Here is a 24,453-nt window from a genome sequence, read left to right as displayed (position 1 = left end):
TAAAGCCAGAGCTGAACAGTGTCAAATGACATGGACAGAAATAAAAAACATAGTAGTTGTTTACAGGAACCTACCAGTCCCTAAGACTTCAAGACTCAAAGCACACCCAGACCTGCATGGGAAGTCTTACCACTACTCAAAAGACAGAACATCTTGAATTATTGTGATGAAGCTGTCTGGCCAAACCACACAAGCAGTGTCTAACTCCAAAGCTCAGTTACAATGAACACATGATGCCTCTAAGACATTCATTTAGTTTTTCCTTTGTTTATTTGGTCCAGTGCTAGAGATAAAACCCAGGGCCTTATACAAGCTAGAAGGATAACCTCATAGTACATCCCTGCCCTTTAACATGAGTTAGTTTAAGAGAACCATGCTTATAGGAATGGTCTTATGAGAAAAAATATATTTGCCAAAATTAATTTCTCACTTCAGGCATGAGGCTCAAAACTGACTCAAACTCCAAAAATTATAGCACAGTCTACCATACACATGTAAAAAAAAAAAATACTTACAAAAGTGAAAGCATCTTTGTTTATAAATTCATGACAATCCATTGCTTTATTCTCTTTACTTTCTTTTTATTGTTTTTAATTCAATTTCTCAAAAACCACAGTCTGAATTTTAAAAGAAAAAAAATGTTTAAATCTTTTAAACATTTTCATTCAGTAAATTATTTAGGGCAAGACATTGCTTTGGAGGCTTGAGTGGCCCTGGTAATACTGGTTCAGAATGGAGCTGTGTGGTTTAAATATGCCAACCATAACCAAGGCATTTGCACCACTGGCCTTACCACAGCTCTGACCAGCCTCTGTTGTACCTTCAGTTTCCAATGAAGACTTCCTAGAAATACCGGGGTGAGAGCCGGCCTTTGTTTTATCTAAATAAAAGTTTACAAAAACAAAATGAGTAGTCTGCATTGTCTTACTGAGTACTCACACCACATTTTGTCTTTCAAGAAAAATTTTAAAAGGGGTATCTACCTATCAACCTACCTATTGCCTGCCTGTCTGTCTGTCTGTCTACCTACCTACCTACCTACCTATCTATCTATCTATCATATATCTATATATGATCTAGCTATCTGTGATCTATCTACTTATGGTTGAACTACTCCTACACCCAATATACTAGATGGTAAAGTAGCCAAATTGTAAAATCATACACATAAATTAATGGTATTGTGATTTTTAACTATTAATTCTATAATCTACAGAATCGGGCATCATGTCCATGATGTTAGAGAAAATTTTAAGCACAGATTTACACAAACTTATTTTACTTCATCTTTAAAGGAAAGTGCTTTTTAAAAATGCTTTTTTGTTTTAATATATTGCCAGCAGATGGAGTCTCATTTTCAATGTTATCAGGAAAGTCAGTATCCAGTCGAAGTCTGGCCTTATAATAAGGAGTCACAGTAGTAATTGTGTCTCTGGCTTTTATTTTAATTTCAAAATGTCAATTAGCAACAAACCCTTCCAGAAGATGCTACTTGGATATAGCTAGTGTTTTCTTGTTCAGAAAGACATTCATAGTGTATACATGATAAGGGAATAAATACTAATATTCATTACAAGCAAAAGTGAGCCTAAAGCCTCAGTTCTCAGTTATAAGACTATTGGCTACCTGGGACTTACTGTTCCTTTAGACAATGACAGTCAATTACTTCCCCCAGATAGAGAAAAGAAGATGAAAGTCAAACATATTATCTTTCTAAATAGGCTGACAAGATTTTTTCTTTCCAGTTGTATTTCATTCTTAATTTTATAAACATTATTATTAATAAAGCTTGCAAACAAATAAAAATACCACACACTCAAATTAACCAGACCCAAAGTCCATACATCTCAGTGGACTTTTATACAGTTAGGATACTGTGTAACTATTCTGTATACGTTTTATACACTGGGAACAGACACTATAGAACTTCACATTAAATTTCATACTTTCAGTATTGAATATATTGTATGCATTTATCTACTACCCAAACCAAAACTTTCATGATAGAATTACTACAAAAATAACGAGCTTTATACTATTTCATAACTTGTGTACACTGCCTGCATTCTTTCCTTCTTCATCTCCTCATATTTAGATTCTCGTTCTTTTTTCTTTGTGTTATGCTGTACCCATATGTATACTTGCTTACATACATGTATATATTACATGTATATATTATTGGTTATTCTGCACACGGAGAGATCTGAAGGTTCTCTCGGGGATTGTGTGACCCTGCTTAATAATATACATTCTAAGCTCAATAACCTTCCTGCAAAACTTTTAACTTCCTTTTTTAGAGCTCAGTAGCATTCTATTTTCTATAAACACCAAGTTTTCATTATCCATTCATCTGTTGAAGAAAAGTCAGTTGATCCCACTTTGTTGATATAGTGACTAAAGCAGCCATAAACAAGAGGATTCACGCTTCTTTTAACACAGTGTAGTGTTCAGGAGGTGAATACCTTGGTTATATGGCAGTAGCTAAACGCATTAAATATGCACAATACTGAAATACTGTTCTCAATACCTAGTCTAACCGTATAAAAGTCCAATGAGATGTATAGGCTTCAGGTCTAGTTAATTTGAGTATATGGTATTTTTATTTATTTACAAGTTTTTGTAATTTTTTTGAAATATTGCCAAACTGATTTCCACAGTGGCTGTGTTAATTTGCACCCCCCCCCACACACACACACCAAGAGCAAATAAGGGTTCCTCTCTCTCCACATTTTCTCCAACATGTATTGTCAGATTTATTACTGATAGCCATTCTAACTGGGATGAGGTGGTGTCTCAAAGTGATTTAATTTGAATGTCTGTGATGGCTAGGGATATTGGGCCATTTGTATTTATTTTCTTTTTTTAAAATCTATTTATATCATTATGCCTATTTGTTGTTTGGCAATTTCATTTCCTTGGTATTCAATTCCTACCATTTGTTATATAATCTGGACATTAGTATCTTGTCTGAAATGTAGCTAGTGAGAATTTCCTCCCATTCTCTGGGCCATCTGTTAACTCTGTTTATTGTTTCCTTTGCTACACAGCATTTTAGATTCAACACAAATTAAAAAAAAAAAAGATAATTCCTTGTTTTCTAGCAGATCATAATACAATAAAATTAAAAGTCAACAGTAAGAGAAATTACAGAAACCACAAAAATATTTGGAGAGTAAACAACACAATTTGGGTAATCTAAGAAATCAGAGGGGAAATTTAAAAACTCGTAGATACAAGTGAACAAAAATGCATCATTTCAGAAACTCTAAGATGCAGTCAAAGCAGTCCTAAAAGCAACATGTATAACAATATATACTCATATTGAAAAATCATAAAATCTAATGATTCCCCTCAAGGCTCTAGAAAAACAATATGCAGCTAATCCCAAACACAGTAGACAGCAAGAAATAATACAAGTTAGGAAAGAAATTAATGAATTGAGATTAAGTGAACAATACACAAAACCAGGGAGTTGGTTCTTTGAAAAATTTAATAAAATAAAGAAACCCTTAGTAAATTTGACAAAAAGAAAAAGAAGAAGATGCAAATTAGTAAAAGAAGATATCAAAAGGGTGCCATTTTTATTGACTTCCATGAAATTCAGAGTATCATTAGAGATTACCATGAAAATTTATACTCTGAAAAGTTAGCTAACTCAGGAGAAATAGAAAATTTTCTAAAAGTGTATTATCTATGGAAATTAAACCAGGAAGATATAAACAACTTAAACAGACCCATTACAAGCAATGAGATAGAAGCTATTATTAGAAACCTCCCCTCAAAGAAAAGCCCAAGACCATATGGATTCTATCAAACTTCAAGGAAGACTTCAGAATAATTTTTCTTAATCTGTTCCATATAATAAAAAGTGAGCGAACACTGCCAAATTCATTCTACGATGCCAATGTCATTTTTATTTGAAAACCAGGTAAGGAGAGGGAAGGAAAAAAAGAACTACTGAAGATAGAGATTTCTGTTACACCTGGTCCCACAGCAGCTTTCCAAATAAACACGCAAAGACTTATATTAACTTATACACTGTTTGGCCAATGGCTTAGGCTTCTTACTGGCTACTTCTCTCTTAATTATTAACCCATAACTATTAATCTATGTATTTTCATGTGATCTTGGCTTACCAGAGAATGCCCGGACTTGTTACTCTTTTGGCAGCTACATGGCATCTCTTCCAGGCTCCTCTCAGCCTCCTTGTCTCACAGCCTTGCCTATACTACTTGTCTGGCTAGTGGCCAGTCAGTGTTTTATTCATCAACCAATAAGAGAAACACATATGCAAAAGGACATTCCCCACCAAACTACACTAATCCCCCCTTTTATTAACACACATTCTTTCAATTTATATATTCAATTTATATATTTTAAAAATACTTTGACTCCAACATTTAAGTTCAAGGACAAGTTACTGGGGGAAAGGATTTCTATTTTTGTTTCCACAAAAAATGAAAAGCTGTGGATTCCTTCCAGACTAATGTGGTTTGAGCAAGCCATACCCCCTGAAACAACATTCCTGGTGATCCAACATTCAAAATAGCTTGAACAAGCCAGCCTTGCAGACTACAGCCAGGATTTCTGCATCTTCTTAGGATCCCCCATGACAGTGCCCCCTATCAGCAGGAAGTAGTTTGGAAAGAACGACACCCAAATTCCCAAATATTGTTTATAAATGTTTTCATTTAAATGGTGTTGTTTATAAATGGTTAATGACCACAACCAATCTCTTTTTAAAGGTAAAAAGGGGATTATGGTACAGATATGAATACTTTGTTTTGGAATGGATTTTCATTTATTGATACAATTTACGGTCAATTTTCTGATATGTATATTTCTCCTCTTGTTTATGTATTGTGTTTATATAGCTCATTTAAACATGTAATGTATAATTTAGTAAAGATTTTAGTTACCTATAATAGTCAAAACTTATAGCTAGGTGAGTTAGGTTTTCTAGATATGCAGAGATGTATTTAAGATAGATAGGCATTCTTCAAACCTTTCAAAGACCTACAGAATATGGCATTTAAAATGGTATAGGGTTTTTCTTGACAATGAGACATAATTGTTCCTGGCAACACCACCTACGCCAGAAAGGAAGATGGACATTGAAGAAACTCGTTACAGAGTTTGCTTCCAATATGGCAAGACTAGCCATTTGGACAAGATACTGCTCTTGTCTGGACTGTTTGACTTTATGCTGTATAAACTGGACATGCAAGACCCACAAAAAAGTGACTGGTGATTCAAGATGGACATTGCTACAGAGTTCCTGCTTCATGGAAGAGTCTGCCAGACAGTCTGCAGGACACAGAGAAAAATTACTAACAAGCTGCCAATAAAAGGACAGTTTAAAGTTTCCTGCTTTGCTGAAGAGTCTGCCAGACATACTATGGCCTATGGGCTGAAGATAAAAGATTACAGAAGAACTTCAGGTGACTGAAAAGGCAAGATGTCTCTGTCATTTCTAGAGTTTATATACTATCCTTCTGTGGTCTTTAAAGGAGTTGAAGACAGATAGTTATGGTTATAGTTTTCCTTAGTTAGGATTCAATGATAAAGTACATATAGGACTTTAGACTCACAAGATAAAATAGATGATAGAATATTTTCTTCAAATCTTACTAAATGTTAATGGACTAAATATTGTTAACTGTGATTCTTACTTGATAGCTGTTGTGTTATATATTTTGGTATGTTAAGCTTAAACCCTTCTTTTTATTTAGACAGAAAAGAGGAGATGATGGGAGATGTCATTATGTATATTTGTTTCTCATACTGGTTAATGAATAAAGCACCGTTGGCCAATAGGAAAGGAGGATAGGAGGGACTAGGAGACAAGGAGGAAAGAGGAAGTAGTAAGGAGAGTCAAGATGGAGAGTCTGGAGAGACTAGAACCACCAGCTGCCTCTCACTGGTAAGACCACGTGGAAATACATAGAAATGGGTTAATACTTAAAACAGAGGTAGCCAATAAGAAACTAGCACCGGGCCAACAGAATTATATCAAATACAGAGTCTCTGTGTGCTAATTGGGGCTGGCATGGCGGCAGGACAAGACCAGGCAGCGGGCAGAAAAACCCTACTCCTTACATGTGAGTCTGTATTTGTTCCCACCTGCTGCAGGAGGGAGCTTCTCTGATGATGACCAAATAAAGCACCAGTCTTTGAGTACAGCAGAGAATCATTAGGAGTCACTTTAGTGTGATTTCTGCTACACTAGGTTTAGTCTCTCAAATGTCCTTTCCTCATTTCCTCCCTCAGTCCCATCTCCCCTCCGCTTTGCTACCAGATGCTCACATTTCTGGCCCTCTCAACACTCCCAGCTTCATTCCCCCACCCAGGGAAATCCATGTATCTGTCCTACTCCCTTCCTCTATGGCTATCTTCCCTGGATCTACAAATTGTAGTTTGGTTATTTATTTAAAGGCTAATTTCCATATATAAATAAATACATACCTTATTTATCTTTTCAGTCTGGTATATCTCACTTAGGATGATTTTTTTCTAGTTCTGTCCATTTTCCTGAAAATATCATTGTTACAAGCATGTTTTCCCGGCAGCCTGGTCCCAGAGCCCTACCAGCCCCAAATAACACAGAGAGATGCTATATTAGATATAATGCTGTTGGCCACTTACTAGTTTCTTATTGGCTAGCTCTGTCTTAAATATTAACCCATTTCTACTAATCTAAGTATTTCCACATGGTCTCATCTTACCGGAGAGAGAGTCCGGTATTATTCTCTCTCGGTCCTACATCTTCAATCTCCTCCTCCCTCCTCCGGAATTCTCCTTGTTTCCTAGTCCCACCTATCTTGCTTTCCTAGCCAACAGTTCTTTATTCATTAACCAATACAAGAAACATATTTACAGAATGACATCTCCCATCATCTACTCTTTTCTGTCTAAAATAAAAAGGTTTTTAACCTTAACATAGTAAAATATATAACAAAACAGTTATCAAATAAGAACCACAGTTAATAATGTCTAGTCCACTAACATTTAGCAAGATTTAAAGAAAATATTTTGTCATCTATCCTATCTTTGTGAGTCTAAAGTCCTATATGTAACTTATCTTTAATCCTAACTAAGGAAAACTATAACCATAACTATCTGTCTTCAACTCCATCAAAGACCACAGAAGGATAATATATAAACTCTAGAAATGACAGAGAAATCTTGCTACCTGGTCAGTCACCTGAAGTTCTTCTGTAATATTCCATCTTCAGCCTATAGGCCATAGTGTGTCTGGCAGACTCCTCAGCAAAGCAGGAAACTTTGGACTGTCCACCTCTATTGGCAGTTTGTCAGTCACTTTTCTCTGTGTCCTGCAGACTGTCTGGCAGACTCTTCCATGAAGCAGGATCTCTGTAGCAATGTCCATCTTGTATCAGCAGTCACTTTCCTGTGGGTTCTGCATGTCTAGTTTATACAGCATGAAGTCAAACAGTACAGACAAGAGCAGTATCTTGTCCAAATGGCTAGTCTTGCTATATTGAAAGCAAACTCCATAACGAGTTTCTCCTATGTCCATCATCTTTCTTTCTGATGCAGGTGGTGTTGCCAGGAGCAGTTATTTCTCATTGTCAAGAAAAACCCTAAACCATTTTAAATGCCATATTCTGTAGGTCTTTGAAAGGTTTGAAGAATGCCTATCCATTTCAAATACATCTCTGTATATCTTGAAAAACCTAACTAACTTAACTCTAAGCTTTGACTATCATAGGTAATTATCTATAATCTGTACTGTTATACATTTTAAATGAGATATATAAACACAATACCTAAACATGAGGAGAATTATACATATCATAAAAGTGACCTTAAATTTGTGTCAATAAATGGAAATCCATTCCAAAACAAAGTATTCATATCTATACCATAATCCCCTTTTTTACCTTTAAAGAGATTGGTTGTGATCATTAACTATTTATAACCAAGCCCACTTAAATTAAAACAAACATTTACAGGCAATATTTGGGAATTTGGGTTCTTTCTAAACTGCTTTCTGCTGGTAGGGGGCGCTGTCATGGGGATCCTAAGAAGACACAAACATTTTGCTCCCCATATCCTTGAGGTAGGATAGAGCATTCCATTTTATACCCAAGAGTGGTATAACTAGGTCTTGAGGGAGATCAATTCCCATCTTTCTAAGGAAGCTGCATGCTAACTTCCTTAGTGCCTGTACAAGTTTGCACTCCTACCAGCAATGGAGGAGTGTTCCTTGCACTCCACATCCTTGCCAGCATGAGCTGTCACTTATGTTATTGATTTTAGCCATCTAACAGGTAGAAGATGGAATCTCAATGTAGTTTTGATTTACATTTCCTTGATGGCTAAGAGTGTTTAACATTTAAGTGTTTCTCAGCCATTTGAGCTTCCTCTATGAGAATTCTCTGTTTAGATCTTTACCCCATTTTTAAATTGAATTATTTGGTTTTTTGATATCGAGTTTCTTGAGTTCTTTATATATTGTGGATATTAGCCTTCTGTCAAACATGGGGTTGCTGAAAATCTTTTCCCATTCTGTAGGTTGCTGTTTTGTCTGAAGGTGTCCTTTGCCTTAAAGAAACTTTTCAGTTTTAGGAAGCCCCATTTATTAATTCATTTAGTGTCTATGCTATTGGTGTTCTGTTCAGGAAGTCTTCTCCTGTGCCAATGAGTTCAAGGCTATTCCACATTTTTTCGTCTATCAGGTTCGGTGTGCTTGGTTTTATGTTGAGATCTTTGATCCATCTGAATGTAAGTTTTGCACAGGGTGCAAATATGCACAGACAAATGTGGATCTATTTGCATTCTTCTGTATGCAGACATCCAGTTTGACCAACACCATTTGTTAAAGATGCTTTTTTTTTTTTTTTTTTTTTTTTTTTGAGTGTTTATTTCTGGTTTCTCTATAAAAACTTGGGTGTCTGTAAATGTGTGGATTTATGTCTCTTCAGTTTGACTCCATTGATCAATGTGTCTGTTTTATACCATTATCATGTGGGTTTTTATTACATTACTTGAGATTATAAATGGTGATATCTCCAGCAATTCTTTTATTGATCAGGATTGTTTTAGCTATCCTAGGTCTTTTGTATTTTCATATGAAGTTGAAAATTTCTTTCAAGATTTGTGAAGAATTGTGTTGAAATTTTGAAGGGGATTACATTACATTTCATCTACAGATTGCTTTTGGTAAGAAGGCCATTTTCAATATGGTAGCCCTTCCTATCCATAAGCAGGGAGATCTTTCTATCATCTGATATCTTCTTCCACTTCTTTCTTCAAAGACTTACGGTTCTTGCCATGCACATCTTTCACTTGCTTGCTTAGATGTTACCCCAAGATATTTATTATTATTTGTGGCTATTATGAAAGGTGTTGTCTCCCTGATTTCTTTCTCAGTCCCTTTGTCATTTGTATATGGGAGGGCAACTGACTTTTATGAGTTAATTTTGTTTCCAGCTACTTTGCTGAAAGTGTTTATCAACTATAGTAGTTTCCCAGTGGAATTTTAGGGTCAGTTATGTATATTATCATATCATCTGCAAATAATGATACTTTGACATCTTTGTTTCCAATTTGTATCCCTCGATTGCCTTCAGTTGTCTTTTTGCTCTAGCTAAAAATGTAAGTACTATGTTGAATAGATATGGAGAGAGTAGACAACCTTGTCTTGATTCTGATTTTAGTAGAATCACTTTGAACTTCCCTCTTTTTAATTTGATATTGGCAATTGGCTTGCTGTAAACTACTTTTATTATGCTCAGGTATGCCCTCATATCCTTAATGTCTCCAGTGTCTTTATCATGAAGAAGTGTTAGATTTCGCCAAAGGCCTTTTCTGCAACTAATGATATGACCAAGTTTTTTTTTTTCTTTCACTTTGTTTATATGGTAAATTACATTTATTGATTTTCATATACTGAACCGTGCCTGCATCTCTGGGATGAAACCTCCTTGATAATGGTGCATGATCTTTTTGATGTGTTCTTTAATAATTTCACTTGATAGGCATATCATCTCTTCTACCATATCTTCAATGACTGAGATACTCTCTTTCATCTCTTGTATTCTGTTGGTGAAGCTTGTTTCTATGTTTCCTGTTCAAATTTATAAATTTTCATGTCCAAAAATCCTTCAGTTTATGTTTTGTTTATTATTATTAATTCTATTTCCATTTTCAGGTGTTGAATGTCTTTATTCTTTCCAATGTTTGTGTTTTCTTGAATTACTTCCACTTGTTTGCAAGTTTTCCTGTATTTTAAAAAGGGATATATTTATTTCCTCTTTAAGGACCTCTATCATCTTCATATGGTTAGTTTTAAGATCTTTTACTTGTGCTTCAGCTATGTTGGAATATTCGGAGCCTGCTTTGGTAGGATAGCTGGGCTCTAGTGGAGACAAATTGCCCTGGCTGTTACTGTATTTTTATGTTGCCATTTAGGCAACTGGGGTTGAGATGATGACAAGTCTAGTTGCTGATTTCTGGATTTGTCTTTGTTGTGTGGGTGTTTTGTTCCTTGGTTTCTGTTTTCTCCCTGTGATGCCTGTGTGTTGCTTGTTTTCCTGGCCTGATCAACTGATGTGTTCAAAGGAAGTGCCTGTTGATGTTTGAAGTTGGGATATTGGGATGAGTTAGGAGAAGGAAGGTTGGAGGAGAAGGTCTTTGTGGTTCATTGGAGATGGGGTCAGAAAAATGGAGACTACAACAGGTTTTCTGCTACAGAGCTGAGGAGGGATTGGATGTGGGGGAGCAGAAGGAGAGGTGTGGATCCGACCTCACCCTACTTGTTTCCTGGAAGGGGGAGGCTGAGGAGAAGATCTTTGTGATCTGCTGGGGATGGGGTCAGAAAGGAAAGGGAGACCACATCAGGTTTTCTGTAACAAATCTGGGGATGAGACTGGGGGATTGGATTTGAAGGAGCAGACACCATCAGCCTGCTTGTTTCTGTGCCAGTAATGGCCCTTGGGTTACCAGGGCACCCGGACCAATTTCCTTGATGAATACAGATGCAAAATTCCTTTTTTTTTTTTTTTTAGTCGTTTTTTGTTTGTTTGTTTGTTCTTTGATTTTTCAAGATAGGGTTACTCTGTGTAATTTTGTAAACCAGGCTGGCCCTGAACTCACATAGATATGCCTTGCCTCTGCCTCCCAACTGCTGGGATTAAAGGTGTGCACCACCACCACCTGTGGAGATGCAAAAATTCTTAAGAAAGCATTTATAATCAGAATCCAGGAACACATTGAGATGGTAACACCATGTGACCAAGTGGATTCATTCTAGAAAGACATGATTGGTTCGATACATATAAGTCAATTAATATAATACACCAACCCCAGGGACAGAAACCACACAATTATTTCAACTTGTGCTTCAAAGGGCATTTGACACAGTTCAACAAGCCTTTATGATAAAAGTTCTGGATATGATAGGAATAGATGGAACATACCTCAGAATCATAAAGACTATATGAAACAAACCTGTAGTCAACATTATATCCAATGGAGACAAATTGAGAACATTTTCCCTAAAATAAGCAATGGCAGAAAGATGAAAGATGTTCATCTACTCTCCCTGTCTCAAAATCTTAGCTACAACAACCACATAAAAGAGATACATAAAATGATAATCACAGAGAGAGAAGGAATCAAACTATCCCTATTACAGAAGACAGGATTCTTTACATAAGAAATCCTATTGAGTGTACTAAAAAACCCTTGGACCTTATAATAAACACTTGCAGTAAGATACAGAACTTAAAAAAAAAAAAAAACTAGCCTTCATCTATACTAATAGGCTATTCTCTGAGACCGAAATTAGGGAAAATACTCCATTCAAGATAGGTTCCCCCCCAAACCAAATACTATTGGTCTGCTAAAGGAACATAGCAATACAATGTCTCTGAAAGGCATTTTGCTACCCATAGATAAATACTTCACTCAGCCATCATCAGAGAAGCTTCTTCCTGCAGTAAAATGGGAACTAACACAGAGGCCCACAACTGGGCAACATCCAGAGTGAGAGACCTTGGAATAACTCAGTCAGACATGGGATGACTCCATCAAACCTCTCACCTTGAGGGGCAGGGAACTCTGTTGAAGAGGATGCAAAAAGATTCTGAGAGCCCAAGGGGATGGAGGACACCAAGGAAATAGTATCTTCCAGATATAACAGAAATGACACACATATGAACTCATAGAGACTATGGCAGCAAGTACAGGACCTGTGCAGGTTCAGGTCAGACAGGGTCCCAGCACTGAGAGGGGAAGTGGACATGAACTCTCATCCCTAACCAAGAAGCTATCTCCAATTGACAACCACTTTGCAAAGGAAAAAGTAGTTTTTTACCATTGAAGAAAACTCACTGGGTATATTAACCACATACAAGTATAGACCCCATGCCCAGGGTAGATGGCAAGCACAAACGAACATCAATGGTATATTTTAGGCTTTTTGTCTCATATTGTTCTATTTGTATATGTTTTGTTTTGTTTTCATTGCCTTTTATGTGTACATTATGATTTCTGATTTTGTGTATTTATGGAATTTTTGTTGTTGTGTGTTTCTCTCGTGTATGTGTGTGTGTGTGTGTGTGTGTGTGTGTGTGTGTGTGTGTGTGTCATGTGCGCGCGCGCTTTATGGTTTAAGATTTTTTTAGATACCTGTTTGCTAGAGAGAGAGAGTTGGTGGGTGGAGTACTATAGAGGACCTGGGAGGAGTTGGGAGAGGGGAAGTGTGATCAGGATATATTGTATGGAAACTTTTTCAGTTAAAGATGTTTCCCTCCAAAATTAAGTACTTAGGAAACTATCTAATTAAAGAAGAGAAAGAGTTTTGCAACAAAGATCTCAAAACACTGAAAAAGGAAATAACAGAAATATTTCATGTTCCTTGGTAGATAGAATTAACATTGTGAAAATATCTATACTATCCTAATTAGTATTAAACAGAACTAATGCAAAACTTATCAAAATACCCATGTTACATTTCATAGGTATAGGAAAAACCAATACAAGAATTCATACAGAACTACAACAAATTGCCAAAGAAATCCTAAGGAATAAAATAATGCTGGAGGTATTACAACACCTGACCTCAAATAATACTACATAAAGTTATAGTAATAAAGACAGCTTGGTTCTGCCATTAAAATAGACAGACCGACCATTGCAATAGATTAGAAGACCCAGAAATAAAATGGCAAAACTATGTCCACTTAATTTTTGACAAATGAGGTCTAGTGGTTTGAGTGAGAATTGCCCCAGATGTGTGAATGTTTGAATGCTTGGAGTCTAGTTAGTGGAACTGTTTAGGAAGGATTAGGAGGTGTGGTCTTGTTGGAGGAAGTATATCATTAGGGGTGGTCTTTGAGATGTCAAAAGCCCACACTAGACCCAGGATCTCTCTTTCTCTCTGCCTACGGATCAGGAGGTGGCTCTAAGCTACTGTCCCAATGTCATGTCTGCTACCATGTTCCTTGTCATAATGATAACAGACTGACCCTCTGAAACCTTAAGTGAGTCCTGAATAACACGTTTTCTTATATAATAGTCATGATGTCTCTACTCTACAGTACAGCAGCTAAGATATGGGGTAAGCTAAGGTCACATGAGCTAAAGGGTCCTCTTTCTCAGGGTGGTCAGAAAAGAGACTTCTATTTAAAATGTACTTTGCAATAGTCAAGTCTGAAGGAATGGGTACAGGAGGGACAGAGGAAGCATTGGTATTATCCACATCACACTTACTGGTCTTATTTCTCTGATATCTAATAGCAATTAGCCAGTTGCATAGGTAACTGGAAACCATGACACTGTTAAGAAGAGAAACTGGTTTCGTGCTCTTCAGTATTGAGGGATTCAGCTAAATTGAGTTATATTTCTGTATGCGTCAGAAATTAATGTGAGAAAATTTAGATGTGATTAAGATTAGAATGTAATTAACTTACTTTGCCCATCCCTTGCATTGGGATCTGAGTCAGGGTTTCCAGACTTTATCATTACTGATGATGGCTTGGGGCTTTTATTCTTGTCTATGTGTGCCTGGAGGATGCTTAGTGGCACCCCTAGTCTTCATTCACTAAATGCCAATAGCACCTCCCAGTGCTGACAATGAAAATTGTCTTGGGACGTTGCTCCAAGTCCTGTGGTTGACAGCCACTGGTCTAAATAGAAATTATCTTGTAGAACCTGTTTTCACTTGTTGATTTTTTTTTTCTTCCTTTCTACCCACCCCATTCTCTCCTGTGTTTGGAGATAGCACCTCACTATATAGCGCTGTCTACAATTTAATAAGTAGACCAAGCTTGTCTTGAACCTGTGAACAGCCCTCCAGCCTCTGCCTCCCAAGTACTAGGATTGTAGTTATGTGCTAACACACTTAGTTGACACTTCTATTTTTTAAGTTATGAATCCAAATACTTCTTTGCAGCAAGAAAGATATAAACATGTGCCATATGTCCCTCACATCTTTTGATTTCTAATGATTAATACCACAAACTAATCTGTGCCTAATTTTATCAGAAAAATATCAGAGCAATTACTATTTTGTTCATACTACACACTAGGGAGTGTTTTATCATCAGTAACAAACATGCATCATTCCCGTCACCCTAACACTGGCCAATTGCCATCTTAGGAACTACTCACAAGCCTCCACATCTCTGTGGCTTCAAATGATTCCACTGTGTGCCACTTAGCCACTATGCAGTGACTTTTTATATATATTCTACTTGTTTACAATGCTCTTACCTCCCAAACAACACTCGCTCTGCTTTTGCTAAGTCTTGTGTTCTTTGTTATTTAACATTGTTACCCTTCCTGTAACTGCTGCCTCCAACTTGTTTGTTTGAGTTCTTTGTTTTGTCAACTAACTCAGCACTTATTATGCCACCAGCAGACCCAAATGCACCCATACAGACCCACTGGGCAGAGAAGGTGATGCTGATTCCCCATCATACACTACCCAAGCCAAAGCTTGAACACTTACCTCCAAGGTCCCTGTCCACTCCCCACCCCCCAACCCCTGCCCTGGCTTCCTTTATGAAACTTTGCAGGTCCTTATAGTTCTCCTTGACTCCTAGTGGAGCCTGTAAAGCAAGGGGCAGCAAACTCGTGCAGCCAAACTGCCCAAAGGTGATGCATTTTATACTTTTGAATATTTTTTTTTTAAGATTTATACTGCATGACCTGAAAATAGTTCGTGAAATTTGACTCTGGCTATACACAAGCACAGTTTGATCAGAGCACAACTGTGCTATTTGTGTGTTTATGGCTACTCTCCTACCACAGTGGCAGCATTGTTTGACAAAAACCATGATGCTATAGGGCCTAAAATACTTAATTCCAGCTCTTCACAGGAAAAAAACAAAAAACAAAAAAAACAAAAAACAAAACAAAACTACAAACTTGTCAACCTCCACCATGAAGTGACTTGAGTATTTCTTTCTCTCACACTGAACCTCAAGCTCTGAGGGAATTTCCAAATGGGTAGCAAAATGTGTAGCACCAGCAAAGGCCTAGAGATTAAAATAAGAGACAAGACAGTAGGCCATTCGTTCAACAGAAATGTCAGAATGCTGAATATTCTTTATTGAGGGGATGGAGTGGGCTTATATACTGATTCACAGCACAGGGTTTCCAGGCTTAGCTCCTCCCCACCAGATGTGTGTCAGCAAAACAGGAAGAGTACCAATGACAGCTGGGGGGGGGGGGATCAAGAAAACAGGAAGAGTACTAATAACAACTCTGGGGCAAGATGTTCCAGCCAACAGCTTCAGGCTTGCCCACGGTGCCTCAGGGGTCCATACAGGGCCCTACAAAAATTCATTTCTGTGTGAGAATGTTACCAGTGAGCTTACAGTGCACCTGTCACCATGTAGGTTTACAAAGGGCTGCCAACAGTGGCTGGACTGGACTGGAGACTGTCGGATCCCTGCATTGGGGAGACCCCCACTCAAATCCCGGGATGCAACCTTTGACCCACAAACCATGAAATGGGCACTTGATGCAAAACAGCAAGAGGTTTTATTCAGGTTCCAGCCTGCTGGGGCTCAACTAGTACCACACAAAGGAGGAGAGAGAGCCCAATTTTATATGAGCTTATAAAGAGAAAAACCACAAGCAGGGGGAGGGTCTGGTGTTAGGGGCTAGCAAGCTTCTGATTGGTTGGGCCCAGGTGGCCTGATCATGGCTGGTTGTTGGCCGGGCTCATGCTCCTTATCTGGCACCTGCATCTGTGTTTCTAGGAAATATTTTGCAAGCCCATCCCCAGGGGTCTTTCCTGATCAGGAGTGCAAGTTCACAGGCTATTCTGGGACCTAGGGCAACTGAAAATTTCCCATCTTAACAGAGACTAGGGCAGGACTCCCACCTCCCAAGCTTTCCCTAGGCATGGGGGCCATTATCTTACTGCATCTTTTTAATGCTAAATTTTTACAATTACTTATTATTTTTTCCTTAGATTTAATTCACTTTCTACAAATGTGTATGATGAAATTGAAAACAATCAAAAATGGACAGAAAGCCAGTTCATCAAATACAGGAAAGAGCACCTGGGTCACATAAATGAATGTCTGAAGGTTGTGCAGGAAAAGCTGGTAAGGGGCTCTGCCATCTCATGAGGTTCACACAGCTGCAAAGACTGCCCCCAGCCTTGACAGTAATCTGGGCTGCATGGGAGTGTATTTGTATTTTAATAGGAGTCAGTGCCCGCCTCTGGTCCATGAAGCTCCCCTCCTGTTGTGGGAGCCTACATTTCCCAGAGCATGCTCTCCCTGCACCAAAACAATCTGAAACAACAAAAAAGACGTTCTCAGCCCAAACCTGACAATCAATTTTCTGTAGTCCTCCATTAGCAATCTGTGGCTCTAGACAAGTTGCCAGATGAAATTCGGCCCTGTGACAGTTGGAAAGCTTCTGGACAGACAAGAAATTTACTATATGCAAAGTGATGTTTGTTTTTCTTTTTGAGATGGGATCTTACTATGTAACTCTGGTTGGCATGGAACTCGCTATGCAAACGGGGCTGGTGTGGAGTTCACAGAGATCCACCTGTCGCTACCTCCTAATTGCTGGGGCCATGTCTGGCATAGAACGAAAATTTTAAGAACTCTCTTCCAAATCAGACCATGAGAAGAAAGTCCCAGTCTTTGGAGGAGTATTCCCATGTCCCGCCTTCTCTCTCCCACTCCATCTGGCACCCTTAGTCCTCAAAGTGGGGCAGAACAAGGTCTACGGTAGTCCGTGGCTGCTCGTCATACACACTGTACAAATAAGATGGCCTGGGAACTCCGTTAGCAGGACTGCCAGCAGCACAGTAACCAACACCCGAGTTTGCCAGACCAACAGCTTTATCTCTGCTACTCCGACTATCAAAACCCATGTAGTCAGTTTCACCGCTGCCAAGTGAACCTGCTTGTTCAACTCCTTAAGCACCCAAATCCCTCTAGAAAGTGACCCTGGGTCATCCTGTGAGGAAGAGAAAGACTGAAATCCGCTACTCCTGAAGCAAGCAGCAGGAAACAGATTCAAAGGAGCCAGGCCATGTGCCCTCATCCCTCCTCCCCTGGCCACAGCACCCCCACTCACACCTTAGACTCACCTGCTGAGCTTCCCAACGGTGCTAGTTCCCCACCAATTAAGTCAAAACTTATTGGGGGAGGTGACCTAGGGGCTTGTAGAAACCATGAAAGCTGGGGTCCTCACGGAGATGTAAATGTCTACGGAGGAAGGGTTAGTTCTAACCCTTAGGAGCATTGCCACGGAGTTTAGTGAGAGAGAGCAGACTCTATTGTCTTCCGTTGAGAAACTTTAAATATCAGACCAACATTCCAAACCTTCCAGGCCCTTCAGCAATTCCAGCCCCTCTACCATGGAGGGTCCGGAGCCCAGAAACGACCAAGCCAAACAAAGGAATTAAGTTCTCACACTTGGGACCACAGTCTGGGGCATAAAATGGTGTTGTTTTCCATGAGAAAAACAGCATTTTCTCTAAGGTCAAGCATAAACCCACTCAGCTCCTGTTTCCCAAAGAGTTTAATCCACATGATCTCTCTCTCTCTCTTTCTTTTTTTTCTTTTCTTTTTTCTTTTTTTTTTTTTTTTTTTTTTTTTTTTTTTTTTTGGTCAGGAAAAGTATGAGACAAAAATGGAAGAAAAAATGTTGCAGCTTTCAAGCACCTTGGAGAATTATATTAACTCCCAGAAGCAGGAAGCAGAAGCAAACAAAATAAAACTCATAGAAAATAAACTGTCCAAGAAGATGAACCAAATGGAAAAGCGAATCTGGGGTGAATTAGAGAAAATGCAAAGTGACTACCAATCAGGTGAGTGGAGAAGAACTGGCCTTCCCTTCCCGCCTCAGTTTCTCCCATTTCTACTCTGAGCCAGTCTTGTCGTTAGTGACATCATCATGAATGTAATCTGGCTTCCCTAGACATTTTACAGGAGGTCAGCATAACACTGACAGGTAACCAAAGGAGTAGCCATTCTGTTCCTCTTGGCAATGTCACATGCCTGCCATTGCTGTGAGAAGTTTTACTTTCTAAGCTCTTGGGTCATAGAACTGTGAGGTGGACTCGCAAACACCTGACTTGTGGCTCCACTATGAACTTAGAAGACTAAGTCAAATGGTCTTCTCGTTGAACTGCAAGTAATTAGATGTCAGATGGTGCCTTGACCTTTACAGGCGAGGAAGAGAGCTGAATGAGCAGTCCTTGTAAAGACTGCTTTTCTTCTTAAGAGGCAAAGACAGCAGTATCAAGCTGAGCTGACTTCAAAGGACTGATTTGAAAGGCCCATCTAATCTGCCAGAGAAAAGGAGGACTAGGGGCTGTGGAGCAGCAGTCTGCCTAGAATCACAATTCTGAGAAACACAAGGTTCTTTTATTAAAGAAAGCTCTAGTCTGGGTTGTGTCCTCCAGGTCTTAGAATTCCACAAAATTTTGACCCCATAGGTGCCCTGAGATGGCATCTCAGCCTCCATCCACCCAGGGTTCCTGGAATGTAAGCAGAACCTAATGCCTAGAAAGCTGACCCTCCCAAGCCCCAAGTCCTTCAACCATGTTAAAACAGGGACTTATGTGGCCAGGAGCCATATCCCAAACTCCATCAACTCTTCTGACAAGGGACCTCTTTGTTTTGTTTCCAGAAGTTTAATCATGCTTATTGTTGCTTAGGGTGAATGGAAGAGAATTCTTCAGTCTTTTTATTTTACTAAATGGGAGTTCTGGCTAAGGGAGAACTACAAAAGTGTGGCTTACTCCTTTGGACTTTTAATAAGAAGGTGTTGAGAAGCAACTGTGTGGGTGACCTCAGGGAGTAGGAAATGGGCTGTCTTCTAAGCTTGAGGTCTGACAAGCCTATGTCACTGAGGGACAAACATGAGTAAGACAGATAGAGAACACTGGGTGGAAAGAGGATGGGGGGAGGGTGCAAAGGTGTGAAGAGGGTGGGAAGAGAGTAGGGAAAAGGTGGGGAGGAGGGTGGGAGAAGGATGGGAGGAGGGTAGGGGGAGGGTGGGGGAGGGTGGGGGTGGGTGGGATGGAGGGTAGGGGGAGGGTGGGGGAGGGTGGGATGGAGGGTAGGGGGAGGGTGGGGGAGGGTGGGGGTGGGTGGGATGGAGGGTGGGAGGAGGATGGGAGGAGGGTAGGGGGAGGGTGGGGGAGGGTGGTAGTGGGTGGGATGGAGGGTGGGGTGGAGGGTGGGATGGAGGGTGGGGGGAGGATGAGAAAAGGGCAGCAGGCCCCACTTGTTAGCTCCTTTCAAGCAGGGTACTTGTCAAGGAGGTAACAGGAATTCTTTAAAGCCAGCAAATCTTTTCTCAAAGCCTACAGAGAGAAGAAAAGGTTTTGAATATCTCCTGAAAGATAATATTGTTGACCAGAATGTGACGATGAAGGTTCTGTCCCACTGGTCCCACAGCCGTTTAGTACCAAATAAACACGCTTATATTAACTATAAACTGTTTGGCTGATGGCTTAGGTTTCTTACTGGCTATCTCTTAATTATTAACCCATAACTATTAATCTGCACATTTCTACATGGCTTTATCTCACTGGAGAATGCCGGGACCTGTTACTTCTTTAGCAGCTACATGGTATCTCCCTGGTGGCTCACTCTCCAAGTCCTCTCCCTAGAATTTTCCTTGTCTGATAGCGCTGCCTATACTCCTGCCTGGCTACTGATCAGTCTTTTATTCATCAGCCAATAAGAGAAACATATACAGAAGGATATCCCCCATCAAGTTTGTTTTCAGAGAGGGAAAAGAAAACAATTTTCACAATAAATCCAGATTCCAGTTAAGCTGCTATTAACTAACTCATCTTTGTATAGTTTTAGACTTGTCTTAATAGAATTTAATGTGCTTTGAATTAAATGATGATCAATTATGGAAGGACTTGAAAAACAAATTTGGGGATGGGAGAGATCCAATGCATTGTTTTAGTTTATCTATTCTCTTTTCCTCTTCTAGGTTTTAAGTCAATTCATGACTCTCTCAGCTCTCTCCAACAAATACAGAAAACAAAAATGGATTTAGAGAAATATAAGGTACAGAAAGACTTAAAGAAATTACAGCGTAAGATAGTGGAACTCCAGGAAGTATAACTTTGAGGTTACTTTCTGTACCACTAGCTAGTGGGATAAGTTGTGAAGAAGAAAATTAACACCTTTAGGAGGCTGACTACATCTAGTTTCCTATCATCTCTTAAGGAAATTGATGTACCAGGAAAAAGAAAAACACAATAAATCAAAAAGCTTCATGATGCCTTTAATTTATTAATGAGAAATTAAGAAATGTCTTTACATGCACATTTTGTTAAATGTTTACTTGCCCACAAATAAGGGAAGAGCGATCTACATCATGAATGCAGGTAAATAAAATAATTCAGGTAGATGGCATTCCAGTGATTAACTGGTGACTTTGCCTGAAAATAATAGCCATGAAATGGCTACAATTTGTTATTAACACGGATTTTGTTCATTATTGCAAAGTATATCTCCTTTACAAAAAAAAAAAAATCACTATTTCTAGCACTAGCATTTTAGATCAAAATACTTTACACATTTACAGTCAAAATACCTCATAAACTATATGGGAAACATCTGTGGGATGTATACATCAGAAGACTAATTTGCAATTTCTGACCCCAAAATTTTCTTTTCTAACAATATCAATGTCGATAGCAAATCTAACTAATGTATATTTAAAATACATTGTCATTGTACTCAATATGTATCAGAATTGTAAGTACTATCCCCTGAAGAACAAAATATACCAGCTTCCACTAAAACTACCCCACAGCATTTAGCCTACATGCTAAACTCAAAAGTATCTTAAAACCACTGATTTCCTATCAACTCAAAACAAACAATTTGAGTATGGAGCTGTTATAGTTGCATTTCTGTTCCTGTGATAAAACATCCTAGCAAAAAGCAACTTTAAGGAAGAAAGGATTTATTTGGCTTACAGCTCATTGCAGAGAAATCAGAAGTTTGAAGCAGTTCCTCACATGACATAGTTGGAGAGAAGAGAAATGAATGCATTAAGTATTTCACATGCTTACTTGTGTTCAGCTGTCTCCACTCTTCTACAGTTCAGGACCTCAGCCTAAGGAATGGTACCACTCACAGTGGGCATGGTTTTCCTACACCAATTAATATAAAACCGTTCCCTGCAAATATGTTCACAGGCCAACTAAACTGCAGACAATCCATCTCTCACTGAGGTGCTCTTCCCAAGTGAGTCTAGGCTGTGTCAAGTTGACAATTAAAGCTAACTATACAAGAACCATTGTGTAAGGCATTTTTATTTATGGAAAATAAAAGCAATTTGTGGCGTGCACTATTCTGGAACAAGTATGAATTTCTTTTCTTTTTTTTTTGCTTATAATTTTTATTTTCATAAATAATAGTTTAATAAAGCAACATTTTTTTGAAGCATAAAGAAATTTACCTAATGCAAAAAGAATCATTGCTATAGGTAAATATTAGCTGTTTTCCAGTACATTATATCACTTGATTAAGCCTTAATTTACTTTAGAAAAATGTATCATCATGGTTAAATGACCACAGCAAATTAAACATCTAAAGATAATTAAAATACAACTGACTTTGGATTCACACTTTTGCTGTGCAGACAGAAATACCTTTAATTTATTATATAAACGTCTAAAGAGATTTACGGGTATATTTATATTTTTTGTTCTGTGTATTGTGACCATAATTACAGTATTAATGAATTTTCAGAAAAAGGAAGTTTCATGATGAATTTTACTTGTGATATTATTTCATGTTTGTTACGAATAGGTTTTCCCCTGCCAGCCTGGGCCCACTGCTGTGCCAGCCCCAAATAACACACAGAGATGCTGTATTAATATAATTCTGTTGGCCTATTACTAGTTTCTTATCGGCTAGCTCTGTCTTAAATATTAACCCATTTTTATTAATCTAAGTACTTCCATGTGGTCTTATCTTACTGGAGAGAGGGGCTGGCGTTCTACTCTCTCCATCTTCCATCTTGGATTTCCTGACTACTTCCTCTTTCCTCCTAGTCTCCTAGTCCCGCCTATCTTGCTTTCTTATTGGCCAACAGTGTTTTATTCATTAACCAATAAAAGAAACATATTTACAGAATGATATCTCCCATCATCTCCTCTTTTCTGTCTAAAATAAAAAGAAGGGTTTTAACCTTAGCATAGCAAACTATATCACACAACAGTTATCAAATAAGAATCACAGTTAACAATATTTATTCCATTAACATTTAGCAATATTTAAAGAAAATATTTTATCGTCTATCCTATCTTTGTGAGTCTAAAGTCCTATATGTAACTTACCTTTAATCCTAACTAAAGAAAACTATAACCATAACTATCTGTCTTCAACTCCATCAAAGACCACAGGATAGTATATAAACTCTAGAAATGACAGAGACAACTCACTGCCTGGTCAGTCACCCTAAGTTCTTCTGTAATGTTCCATCTTCAGCCTATAGGCCATAGTATGTCTGGCAGGCTCCTCAGCAAAGCAGGAAACTTTAAACTGTCCACCTGTATTGGCAGTTTGTCAGTCACTTTTCTCTGTATCCTGTAGACTGTCTGGCAGACTCTTCCATGAAGCAGGAACCCTGTAGCAATGTCCATCTTGAAACAGCAGTCACCTTTCTGTGGGTCCTGTCTGCATGTCCAGTTTATACAGCATGAAGTCAAACAGTCCAGACAAGAGCAGAATCTTGCCCAAATGGCTAGTCTTGCCATATTGGAAGTAAACTCCACAGTGAGTTTCTTCGAGGTCCATCTTCCTTTCTGATGCTGGTGGTATTGCCAGGAGCAGTAATGTGTCACTGTAAAGAAAACCCTAAACGATTTTAAATGCCATATTCTGTAGGTCTTTGAAAGGTTTGAAGAATGCCTATTTATCTCAAATACATCTTTGTATATCTAGAAATCCTAAGTAACTTAACTATAAGTTTTGACTATCATAGGTAGCTATCTATAATCTGTACCAAGTTATACATTTTAAATGAGCTATATAAACACAATACCTAAACGAGAGGAGAAATATACGTATCACAAAATTGACCTTAAATTATATCAATAAATGAATATCCATTCCAAAACAAAGTATTCATTTCTATTCCATAATTCCGTTTTTACCTTTAAAAGATTGGTTGTGGTAATTAACCATTTATAACCAATCCCATATAAATGAAAACAAACATTTATAAACAATATTTGGAAATTTGGGCGTCATTGTTTCCAAACTGCTTCCTGCTGGTAGGGGATGCTGTCATGGGAATCATAAGAAGATGCAGAAATCCTGGCTGTAGTGGGCTACATTGTCCCATGGACATTGCTTCAGAGGGTTTTGCTTGATCAAACCATTAGTCTGAAAGGAATCCACAGCTTTTCATTTTAAGTGGAAACAAAAATAGAAATCCTTTTTCCCAATAACCTGTCCTTGAACTTAAATTTTGAAGTCAAAGCATTTTTAAAATATATAAATTGAAGTAATCCAGCAGCATTTCTTTTAACAGTTGTTATTATTTCCTCAGCAGTCAAACGATACAAAGACAATATGATACCATACAGTATCCAGATTTTCTCTGTGCTTCCCAGCTTTTCATGGCTTTTTTATTACTCTATTTCTTCTACTTCTATTTTTTTTTTTTTTTTTTTTTTTTTTTTTTTTTTTTTTTGAGACAGGGTTTCTCTGTGTAACTTTTATCTGTCCTGGAGTTAACTCTGTACACCAGGTTTACTTTGAAATCACAGAGATCCACTTGCCTCTGTCCCCGCGCATTGGGATTAAAGGTGTGTCCCACCACACCCAGTTACTCTACTTTTTTTCTTTTTTAAAACATTTTATCCTGTTTCTCTTTTTCTCCCAAGCCTACATATATTTTAAAACATACTGTAAACCTTAGCAGTTTTTCTTAATGTGACTCTGTCTTTACTGTAAA

General features: G+C 38.3%; 1 protein-coding gene across 1 annotated transcript in view; it reads left to right on the top strand.

The window, feature by feature from the left end:
* The window catches only part of Fam81b (family with sequence similarity 81 member B), a 66,656-nt gene extending 45,901 nt beyond the window's left edge, over nucleotides 1-20,755 (top strand). Inside the window, exons 7-9 of the mRNA XM_051182819.1 lie at nucleotides 16,454-16,589; nucleotides 18,121-18,316; nucleotides 20,464-20,755. Of these exons, the coding sequence (XP_051038776.1) occupies nucleotides 16,454-16,589; nucleotides 18,121-18,316; nucleotides 20,464-20,597 (466 nt within the window). The 3' untranslated portion in view covers nucleotides 20,598-20,755. The remainder of the gene's footprint in view (nucleotides 1-16,453; nucleotides 16,590-18,120; nucleotides 18,317-20,463) is intronic.
* The last annotated feature ends 3,698 nt before the right edge of the window (nucleotides 20,756-24,453 follow it).

The sequence above is a fragment of the Phodopus roborovskii genome, unplaced genomic scaffold (assembly GCF_943737965.1).
Source record: "Phodopus roborovskii unplaced genomic scaffold, PHOROB, whole genome shotgun sequence".
In the NCBI taxonomy this organism is placed as follows: domain Eukaryota; kingdom Metazoa; phylum Chordata; class Mammalia; order Rodentia; family Cricetidae; genus Phodopus; species Phodopus roborovskii.
This window is presented reverse-complemented; position numbering and strand designations above follow the sequence as displayed.